Source organism: Akebia trifoliata, chromosome 11 (assembly GCF_017979445.1).
Source record: "Akebia trifoliata isolate Shusen 1 chromosome 11, ASM1797944v1, whole genome shotgun sequence".
Taxonomy (NCBI): domain Eukaryota; kingdom Viridiplantae; phylum Streptophyta; class Magnoliopsida; order Ranunculales; family Lardizabalaceae; genus Akebia; species Akebia trifoliata.
In genome coordinates, this window is record NC_141385.1 from 44156760 (window position 1) to 44167631 (window position 10872).

Here is a 10872-nt window from a genome sequence, read left to right on the forward strand (position 1 = left end):
GTATACAGTAAAATAGGGATTGAAAGAATGTCCAACAATGATGTTGGCATCGTTGCTTGAGAATGGCATACTAAGATCATGTAAGGTAGAGCTTGGCCTTTGATATCACATAGATTGACATGAAAATATTGATTCTCTTGATAAAATAGGTCTTTTATTGAAATAATAAAAATAAATCCTTACTAAAGATGACAAATTAATAAATAATATAATCAAATTAATCATAATATGATCACCATCCTTATTCTTAAAATAACATGATTTGGTGTATCACAGTCATAATTACAAAATTCTCCAAAATTTTCAAAAAATTCATAAAATTCTCTAAATTAAGGGTAAACTGATTAATTTGATCAAATGATGAATTAATTGACGACCCTCAAGTAATCATGGAATATGGTAACAATTTTAACTTTCACCTCCAAAAAGAATATAATATTTAAAAAGAGGTTGAAGATGGTAGATTTTAGTAACAAATCCAATAAAATATTTTAAATAATCTCTGAAATTTTCCTAAATATATCCGAATAAACTGAATTGAACCCTCACTGAATAATTACTAAATCCAAACTTTATTACTATAATCACAATATATCTTATTATAATGCATCATAATCAATTACTCTAATTGACCCACTCATTGATTTTTAAAGTGTTAATCTTGTTGTTTTCCAACACAGTCCCATGGATTAGATAAACAATGATTTTGCTATTTTATATTATAAAACAAAGCGATGAATGAACTCATAAGTCATAATCTATCATGATGGTAATGATCATTTGGAATTAAAAGGAACATTCGTCAGATTCAATGCAAGAAATGGAGAATAATAATAAGAAGAAATGAGGGATAGATAGAGAGACGACGAAGAAGAAATGAGTTCAGTAGGCTATTGGGGGGTACAATGAGAATTAGAAAAAAAAAAAAAAAAAAAAAAATTAGGTGCGCGTAATAAGACACTTTGTCCTTAGAGATATTTTCCAAAACATGCCCAACTTACATCAAAATTCTAGTTCCGATATCTGTTCATTTTAATTCTCGAAACATGTTTTTCTAGGGAATTCGTCACTTTTATATCAACAAATTCATTGATATATTACCAACGAGATCATTCATATGACAAAATCATTACTATTTTATCAATGAATTCATTAATTACAAAAGTGATAAATTGACTAAAAACAATATTTTTTGAGAATTAAAATGAACATTCGTCACATTCAATGCATGAAATAGAGATTTACTTTTGTCTTTAAGGTGGGTATTGCGAGTAATTGGAGACAAGAGCCCAGATCGTATGTACGTAGAGTAAAAGATTGAAACCCTCCCTTCACACCCCGAATACATGCCATGTAAATATCCTTAGATTATGACTTACGTGACGTGTATTAAAGTGTGAGAGGAGGATTTTAATCCTCTACTCTCCACCTAGGGTGCAAGTAGGTGGTGCAAGCAATTAGGTGTGTGCAACTAGAGCTACACTTTTAATGAGAAAGTCAAGCAAATTTACGTCAGACAAAAACTGGAATTGAGTTGTATATTGTCGACCCTCTCCCATTCTTCTTGAAACCCTTCATTTTGATATTTTTTTTTCTCCCAAAGAGATTGGTTGTCTTCAATCAGGTTCGAAGCTCTAACCTCTCTCAGATCTGTTTTCATGGCTAACTCAGAAACATAGGTTTCTTATTTTTGGAATTTTAATATTGTTATCGACCTTGGATAAGCATAAAATTTTTGATCTCTTGTTCTGTTTAATCCCTATTTCCTTCATCCACTATTGTTGGTTTGGATTTTTGAAACAAAATCTCCAATTGATTGTGAAATTGTGATTCAGATTCATATAATTGTTAGATCAGAACGCTTTAGTTGCTAAAGTTCCGAAATAAGTTCTTAAAAGTTTGGTTTTTGACGATTTGGTAGGCCTCAAGAAGCAAGAATGTTGGGGATTGTGAGACGAAAAGTCGCTTGTGAAGGCGCCAATGCTTCGGTAGGATCCGAATTATTCTTTTTTTTTTTTATTTTTATGTGTTTGTGTATCAATCTTTGGGTCATGTTGTTGAAATTTATTTAAAAATATTTGATTTTATTAAGGGAGTCAAAAGTGTTTTTTTGTTTTTTGTTTTTTTTTTTTGCTTTCAGATTCTAGGGCAATCGATACAGAAGATTCGGCCTGCGGTATCTGCACCGAGAAGCTACACTTCAGCAAGCAAAGAGGTATTATATGAATTGCTTCCATTAGTTGCCTTAATGTAAATTACTCAGATTGAGAAAAAAAATCATTGAAGCTTGTTATTGTGTTAATGGTGAAATTGGAAATATTTTCATATGCAATGAGGAAGGTCTTTTAGTCTCTCACATCCACTGACCATACAGTTGTGTTCCTCAAGGAATCTAAAGATCAATTCAGGTTTTTGAGAGCTCTGCTGTGTTGTTGTGAAGCTATTTCGGGTTTACATATCAATCTTTAGAAAAGTTGTTGGGGTTGGGCTGCTAGTGATCTTCCAATTTTACCGGTCATTTGGGGGTTGGTCCTGATTCTCTACCGTCTTCATATATAGGTCTCCCTCTTGGGGTGCCTTACAATAGTTCTAGAATTTGGGTTCAGGTGATTGATAAGCTTGAGAAGAGATTGAGTATGTGGAAAGTGAGGTACCTTTCAAAAGTGGGAGGTTAACATGGATCAAGAGTACTCTTGCAAGTATACCAATTTTCTTCCTCTTTATTTTCGATTCAGAAGTTGGTAGAGGCAAAAATGGATAAGTTAATGAGGGATTGCTTATGGAGTTATAAGTATGAGAATAGAAAGTTTCATTTGGTGAAGTGGAAAATTATTTCTTCCCCCAAGAAAGAATGGAGGTTTAGGGATTGATGGGTCGAAAAGATTGAACAAGGCACTTTTGGGCAAGTGGCTTTAGAGGTTTGGAGAGAAGATGAGTAGTTTGTGGAGAAGGGTTATAATAGCAAAATACAGGGACAAAATGTTTAGTTGGGAGAGCAGGGAGGTTATTTCCTCCTATGGCCTAGTATGTGGAAGGGGATTCTCAAAGTGTTTCATGGTTCAACAAGGAGATTATTTTTAAGGTGGGTAGAGGTGATAGGTGAGATTTTGGGAGTGCAGGTGGTGTGACAATCTTTCTCAGTCTCTTCAGGATCCTTCCCTCTATGCAGCCTCGTTGAAGAGATTTTCAACGGTGCAAGACTGTCGGATTTGTAATGGGAAAGATTTCTCATGGGATTTGGGCTTTAGGAGAAATTTGAACGACTGGGAGATCAATGAGGTTGCATCACTTCTTGATCTCATTAGCTCCTATCATCTTGTTGAGAACAAAGACGATTGAAGAGACTGGTGTGTGAGTTAGGACAAAAGATTCTTTGTGCATTCCTTCCATAAAGTGCTCTTGCCCGCTTTTACTTTATCCTTCCCGGAAGTTGCAATTTGGTCCCCCCTTATCCCTTCCAAAATTTCTTTTTTCATTAGGACAACTTCCCTTGAGAGAATTCTTTCTCTTGGCAATCTGATTAAACAAAGTTTTTCAACTCCGATTTTTTTTTTGCTTCCTCTGCAAAAAGGAACGGGGAATCCGAGAATCACCTTCTTTTGCGTTGCCCCTTCTCCGTTTGTATTTGGTCCCACTTCCTTTCTCTTTTCCAGGTGGATTGGGTTTCCCTTATGGAGATTTTATCCTTTTTCATTGGGTGGTCTCTTAATGTGTTCTCCAATAGAAGGAGATACATGTGAGCCATTCTTTCTTTTGCTGTGTACTGGGGGCTTTGGAAAGAGAGGAATAGAAGGGTGTTTCAAGGAGAAGAGAAGACTCTTCAAGAGGTATTACTGGATATTTGGGGCTTGCTGTTTTTTTTGGAGCAAGTTAAGCAAGGATTTTGACGGGGTGTTTATTGAAGATTTTGTATTTAAGTGGGATTCGCTCTATTGTGTTCAACACTCTTGTGGGTTGTATGCTTGAGTGGCTTATGTTTAACACTCTTGTGTGCTGTATGCTTGAGTGGCTTGTGTGTTTTTTTCTTCTTTTTTTTCTCTTTCTTGTACTATGTTCTTTTTGTGTAGGGTCCACCTCAGCCTGTGTCTTTGTTCGTGAGAGTTTTGTTGCTTGTCCCTTGTTGTTTTGCTTTTTGTTTGGTTTCTTTTCTTTGTTTTGGGTTGGTCCTCTCGACCCCCATAGATTTTCTTTTTCTTAATAAAATTATCTTTACCGATAAAAAAAAAAAAAAATTTAAGCTTCAGGTGATTTGTATGTTTTTTTATTGTTATTTATTTATATTTCTGCTTTCTAGTTTTTCTTATTGTGTTTCTTATGATTTATGGGCTTTTGTTTTTCTATGCTCTCAAATATGTTCCAAGATTTGGTTTTTCTTATCAAACAGTTTTTTTTTTTTCTCTCTTCTTTTGGTTATTATTACGAGATGGGTTTGTTAGTCATGTTTATCATTAGAGTTATCGTCTTGGGAGTTGCAGCATCTCTTTGTCAAGTTTCCATGATACTGCTGCGTGCGGAGCATCTCTGTTAAGAAATTATAGCTTGATTTATTGTCATTCTTGGGACAAGATTCTCACTCCTATTACTTTACATGCATCTGTGCAGACGTATCTTCTTGGAAGAGGATCTAAACATGTTCGAAACTTCAGTAGCTATATTATGCCAGGTAAGCTTCTAAACTTATTATACTCCTTTGGTTGCTTTGTACAAACCGAGTACTATGTGCTGGTTGTGTCATCTTCCTATAGATGGATTACAATAACTCTCTTATATCATTTCAGGTGGTGTGGCTAGTTTGAAGCCTACAAGGTTAGCATTGTCTTTTCCTTCTTTGTACTGAAAAATTTTAGGGTATTTTAGCAACACACCATGTAAAATTGGTGATATTAGGGTTTATCCCCTTGCAAAATGAATGATTAGGCTTACCCCCCTGGACTGCAAGTCAACATTGTGTTTTCTTGATGATTTAACGATGAAATTTTGATTTTTTTTTAAAATGCTCTTTAAATATTTAAATTACCAAATTAAAATTTGGAAAAGATCAAAATTTCACTGTTAAATCATCAAGAAAAAGCAACTTTGACTTACGGTCAAAGGGAGTAAATCTAATCTTGCATTTTGCAAGAGGGTAAAACTAGTATCATCAATTTTACAGGGAGTGTTTCTAAAATACCCATAATTTCAAGGAACACTTTTTGTGAGGATAGCAATTCATTTTCTGTAACTTATAACACTTCCAAATTGTGGCTTTTGAAACTTAAATTCATCTCAACTCAACCAAAAAGGAAAAAAAAAAAACGGGAGGAAAGGGGGGGGGGGGGGGGGGGGTGGATTCTTTCATTTTTTGCTTCATGCCTTCCGCTCAGAATTTGTATGGGGAATATGCAGGGAAGTTGTTGCCTCCCTTCAAAAAGACTATCCTGTCCTAATGTGGAGTAGGTCATTTTCTTCAGACAATGGTACGATGTTTCACATGTTACACTTGGTATTTTTTTCTTTTTTTGATATATTTGAGTAAGTTCTTTTGGTTGGAACCAGTGTAATTTAAAATGCTTTATTTCCAGATGCAGGTGACCTAGTTGATGCGGTTGTCCCTTACATGGGAGAATCTATTACTGACGGCACTCTAGCAAAGTTCTTGAAAAGTATGTTTTCCTTGTGACCATCTTGCAATGCTTTCGCTCATTATTATTGTTAGGCTGTGTATGTCATCGAGTTTATGTGCATAAATATACATAAAATCTTGTTTTGTAATTCATTCCTGTGATATTGGTAACAGACCCTGGTGACAGTGTACGAATTGATGAGCCAATTGCTCAAGTTGAAACTGATAAGGTATCTACAATTAACACAACATTTGTTTTTAAATGTTGTAAAAATATGAAACATTGATGGCTACTGTCAGTATGGAATAAATATAAATATAATTCTTGACTTGTATTAATTGTCAGGTAACCATCGATGTTGCTAGTCCTGAAGCTGGAGTTATCCAGAAGGTATAATATCATTTAATCCTATGTTCCCTTGCTTTCCCTTGTAAAATAGGTGTGCTTCTGAATTGAACGGTTTTATGTTTTTAATTGATAATTGATAGTTTGTAGCCAAGGAAGGTGATACTGTGGAACCAGGAACCAAGATTGCTGTCATTTCGAAATCTGGTGATGGTGTAGCACATGTTGCTCCATCAGAGGAAAAATCACCTAAAGATGCTCCTCAGCCATCCCCTCCCGCAGAAAAGGAAACGGTGGAAAAGCAAAAGCCTAAAGCAGAAGCTGTTGTTGTCAAGGAGAAGCCCAAAGCATCTACTCCTCCTCCTACTAGAGCGTCGGCCGCAGAACCTGTGCTTCCTCCAAAGGAACGAGAAAGACGTGTAAGACACATGGTTTGGTTTCCCTTGGTTCTTTAAACTTCCACTATTAATGATAGGTTGGTTCATAGAATTATCATGATTACAGGTTCCTATGACGAGGCTTAGAAAACGAGTTGCAACACGTTTGAAAGATTCTCAGAACACATTTGCGTTGCTGACCACGTTTAATGAAGTTGATATGTAAGTTTAGTTTCATAAGTTCCATATTCACTTGGAATGTGGACTGACCATCTTTGGTTTTCACAACCCGTCATTGCTTTGAAATTTTCTGTTTAGTCTGTCCGGTTCTCCTTGAATTTTATATTCATTGGTTACATAAAAGGAACCGTCATCATCCTCATATTGTGACGCCAGAGCTATGCTTTGGGCCATTAAAGTACTCTTATCTGGTACCATTGACCTAGGTTCAATTGCTGCCATATCTGAGATACCGATCTCATTAAAACAGGCTTACTGATCTAAAATGTAATCTGTATCACATTCTTCTTTCTTCCATATATTTTGGGTAATTGTGAAATTTTACTGACTTGAAACTATTGTGCATTCTATTATGCAGGACTAACTTGATGAAGCTCCGTTCTGATTACAAAGATGCATTTTTGGAAAAACATGGAGTGAAGTTGGGACTCATGTCAGGATTTGTGAAAGTATGGATGGACTTTGCACTAGTTAGGGCAATCTTATTAGTAGGGCAGTCAATGGACTGGGTCAACCCAATGATCTGATCAGATGACATTGGGTCTGGATTGAGGAATTGGGTTGAATCGGCCCTAATTTGTGGATCGTGATCCAACATGCCATTGGTTTCAAATTGATTCCAATCCAAAATGAATCTTTTTTACAATTTTAGTTTTCTGTGCATTGAATTTAACAGAGTTAGATCAGATTCGCTCAATGTTTGGCCTACAACTGAAATGGGCTTTGGTTAAACCTTAGCTGACCTTAGCCCAATCCAATGACAGTCTTGCCTAGGTGTACTGTCAATGGATTTTTTTACATTTTCCCTACAGTTAAGATCTCATAAGCTTTTTGTTTTTATAAATATTTTGCCAATGCATCTTTTAATATTGTATTAAAGAAACCAAATTTTTTTATAAACAAATTTATCTTTGTAAATTACAAGCTGTTTATAATTTGGAAATTCACACACCTTATGTGGCAACCACATGGAAGTTGGAAACCACCTTCCCTTTCTAAGAATATGTCCCCAATTTTCTACTTGGTACTCCTCATTCCCAAGCACCAGTAAGGATGAGAATTTGAGTATTGGACACATACAACCTATTTTTGACATGTAAATGTTTTACTTTTATCTTTTGGACCCCATCTCATTTATCCTATCAATGTTTTCTATTTTTGTTTTTGGTCCCGTACATGATATTCTTTATTTTTCAGGCTGCTGTTAGTGGGCTTCAGAATCAGCCAATTATCAACGCAGTCATTGATGGTGATGATATCATATACAGAGATTATATTGATATCAGTATTGCTGTTGGTACTCCAAAGGTTTGTTAAATGTCCAATTGATTCCGATTTTCTAAATTACCTTTTTTCTTTCTAGTATTCTCTATTCACATATCAGAATATTCAGGTTTTAGATGTATGATTAGCAACGTCATAGTCATTTAGACATTTAAAAAGTTCCCATAAAACTCTTGCAGTATTGATCAGTAAGTGGTGCTATAATAAGGTAAATATGATTTTGAAGCGGATGAAATAAACTTGTAAGAAAAAAATAGATAAAATCAGAGTTCCATTTGAGATAGCATTAATATTTAATTTTGGATTAAAATATTGTATGGGTAATTAGAAATTGGTTAATTCTAAATTTATATTAAATTGTCTGCAATTTTTTGTTTTGTTGTTGTGAAAAATGGTTCAACCAGATCCTTCATGGTGGATGAATTTGTCCTAAGCAGAATAATTAAAAGAGTCAACTATTTGGACAGTATTTCTGCAAATAACTACGGAAACATCAACAATATGTAAAAACTGAGGATGGCAATAGCAGAACTTATAGTTTCATGTCTTTTAAGAAATGAGCTGAGGTTTCAGTTAGTAAATACGCGGTTTAAAGTTCAAAAGGAAAAAAGATGGAACCACCCGAATTTTATGTCTACCAACTTGTTCAACACATGTTATTAAATTTGGCTCACAACGTAGATGCTTTTTCCAAGCTTATTCCTTGGACGCATCCTCTTCTGTTGTTTACTGTCAAGATGGAGTTTTCTGTTCTTAATATAATGATGGATTTATGTGTGTAATTTGGGTCGCTTACTCTGAATTCCTTTTTTTCTTTTTTTTTTCTTTTAAAGGGGCTTGTTGTTCCAGTTATCCGCAATGCAGAAAAAATGAATTTTGCTGAGATAGAAAAGTCAATTAACACCCTCGCTAAGAAGGCAAGTGATGGCACTATATCAATTGACGAGATGGCTGGAGGCTCATTTACAATATCCAATGGTGGTGTCTATGGAAGCCTTTTGAGTACCCCCATCATCAACCCCCCACAGGTATAATCCCTGTACTTCAACTTGTTTTTATCTCATTTACATTATCCTTGAAAAAAATATTGGGTTGGTTGAAAATCCTTGCATGTATGGAACTTTGTGCTTTTAATTATGGTTTTTCCTGAATGATTGAAAAGTCTCAAATAAAATTCTTTTGGCAGTCGGCGATCCTTGGAATGCATTCGATAGTGACCCGTCCAATGGTTGTTGGAGGAAGCGTTGTCCCAAGGCCAATGATGTACATTGCACTGACGTACGATCATAGGCTGATTGATGGAAGAGAAGCAGTTTTCTTCTTGCGCCGCATCAAGGATGTTGTAGAGGACCCTCGCAGACTTCTCCTTGATATATGAATGTGCTTCCAAGCAATACTTAAAGATCTGTTGCTATGCCTAGATTTTGGTATAAAAATTCTTAAATCAAATTGACCTTTTTGCCAAGAAAACTAAAATTTTGTAGGAGTCCTGCAAGTTTAGTTCAGCAAATTATAAATTGTGGCTGCATGATGATTGAGTTGAAATGAGAAACCTTATCAGATTTATATTTTCAAAATTTGTGTTTGACTTTAAAGAGATAAGAGTGGCAGGATGAGCCTTAGCTCTATTTCCCAAATGATACTTCGGGCTTTTTGGCAGGCATCTGTCGTTATTGTGGAATGGTGATTATTAATCATGTACTAATTTTTTTTTTTTTATCGATAAAAATGAATTTATTGAAAAACAAAGAGAGCGAGGGGGGGGGGGGGGGGTGGGGGGTGGGGAGGGGGAGGAGTTTGAAGGGATAATCATGTACTAATTGACATGCCAATCCATCAAAATCATATCCCAATTTGCTTAGTTTGCTTTTGTCCGGACATATTTTTGATTGTTTGGGTCTGATACATCAGCCTACATTAATTATGTACTAATTGACATACCAATCCATCAAAATCATATCCCCATTTGCTAGTTTGCTTTCGTCCGGACATATTTTTATTTGTTTGTTTGGGTCTGATACATCACCCTACATTAATCATGTACTAATTGACATACCAATCCATCAAAATCATATCCCAATTTGATTAGTTTGCTTTCGTCCTGACATATTTTTGTTTGTTTGGGTCTGATACATCACCCTACATTAATCATGTACTAATTGACATACAAATCCATCAAAATCATATCCCAATTTGTGTAGTTTGCTTTCGTCCCGAAGTATTTTTGTTTGTTTGGGTCTCTGATACAACATCCTACAGATTTGCATGGTGGGGTGGGGATTAGATTGAATGCCGTCTGAACGAAGGTAACGAGGGGATTGATCCATGACACTTTTGTAATTTTATTTATTTATTACTTGGGTCTTGTGTCTTTGGTTGACCTTCCATATGAAATCAGTTTTGTTCTCTCCAGAAGAATTTATTTTCGTTATAATTTCAGCAAGGTACTGACTAGTTGCACATCATATAGTACCGATTGCACTCCAATACTTAATAACCACTTGCACTCAATTGTAATGATCCAACTTCAAAAACAAAAAGTTGCACTCTTTTTCTTCTTCAGATGAACAACGGCACCAAAGCTTCATAATCTATCAATATTTGGGTGCAATTGGCACAAGGTGATGTGCAACTAGTTGGTACCTTTTAGCAAATATTAATTTTCTATTGTAATACAGAACAAAAATGCAAATGTACAGGATTGGTAGAAAAAAATATTGAACTACATGATTTCATAGTTTATGTCTCCTGACTTGATTCACATTATTGTTCAATATGTTTCTTGTTTGATTTCCATTTCTTTCAGGACGATATGCTACAGAAGGTAAGAGCATCATGTGAGAGCATATGAACAAATTCATAATAAGACATTAAATTCGGCCTTTTAAACCAATGAATCCTAATAAACGTTTTTCAAATAATTCATGAACAGAATGCCAGCAAATAATTTTTTTTCTTCAAATCATGGTACTTCTTCATCTATCATTTGGCAGTTGGATACCACGTTAGCAATCAGTCCTTCA

The 10872-nt window shown here is 35.2% G+C and overlaps 1 protein-coding gene across 3 annotated transcripts; it reads left to right on the forward strand.

Annotated features, from left to right (window-relative positions):
• The first annotated feature begins 1488 nt into the window (after positions 1-1488).
• LOC147391935 (dihydrolipoyllysine-residue succinyltransferase component of 2-oxoglutarate dehydrogenase complex 2, mitochondrial-like) lies at positions 1489-9426 on the forward strand. Of its 3 annotated transcripts, none has more exons than XM_086459311.1 (15): positions 1489-1624; positions 1922-1988; positions 2141-2215; positions 4603-4663; positions 4779-4806; positions 5386-5456; positions 5562-5642; positions 5777-5832; positions 5949-5993; positions 6092-6367; positions 6453-6547; positions 6924-7014; positions 7763-7873; positions 8683-8877; positions 9036-9426. In XM_086459311.1, exons 2-15 carry the CDS (start codon positions 1938-1940, stop codon positions 9225-9227), a joined length of 1428 nt encoding a protein of 475 aa, XP_086315437.1. In that variant the 5' UTR covers positions 1489-1624; positions 1922-1937; the 3' UTR covers positions 9228-9426. The 3 variants fall into 3 exon arrangements, with proteins under 3 accessions (XP_086315437.1, XP_086315440.1, XP_086315439.1); XM_086459314.1 differs by having other exon boundaries at positions 5568-5642; XM_086459313.1 differs by lacking the exon at positions 1489-1624 and adding an exon at positions 1657-1679.
• Positions 9427-10872: the final 1446 nt, after the last annotated feature.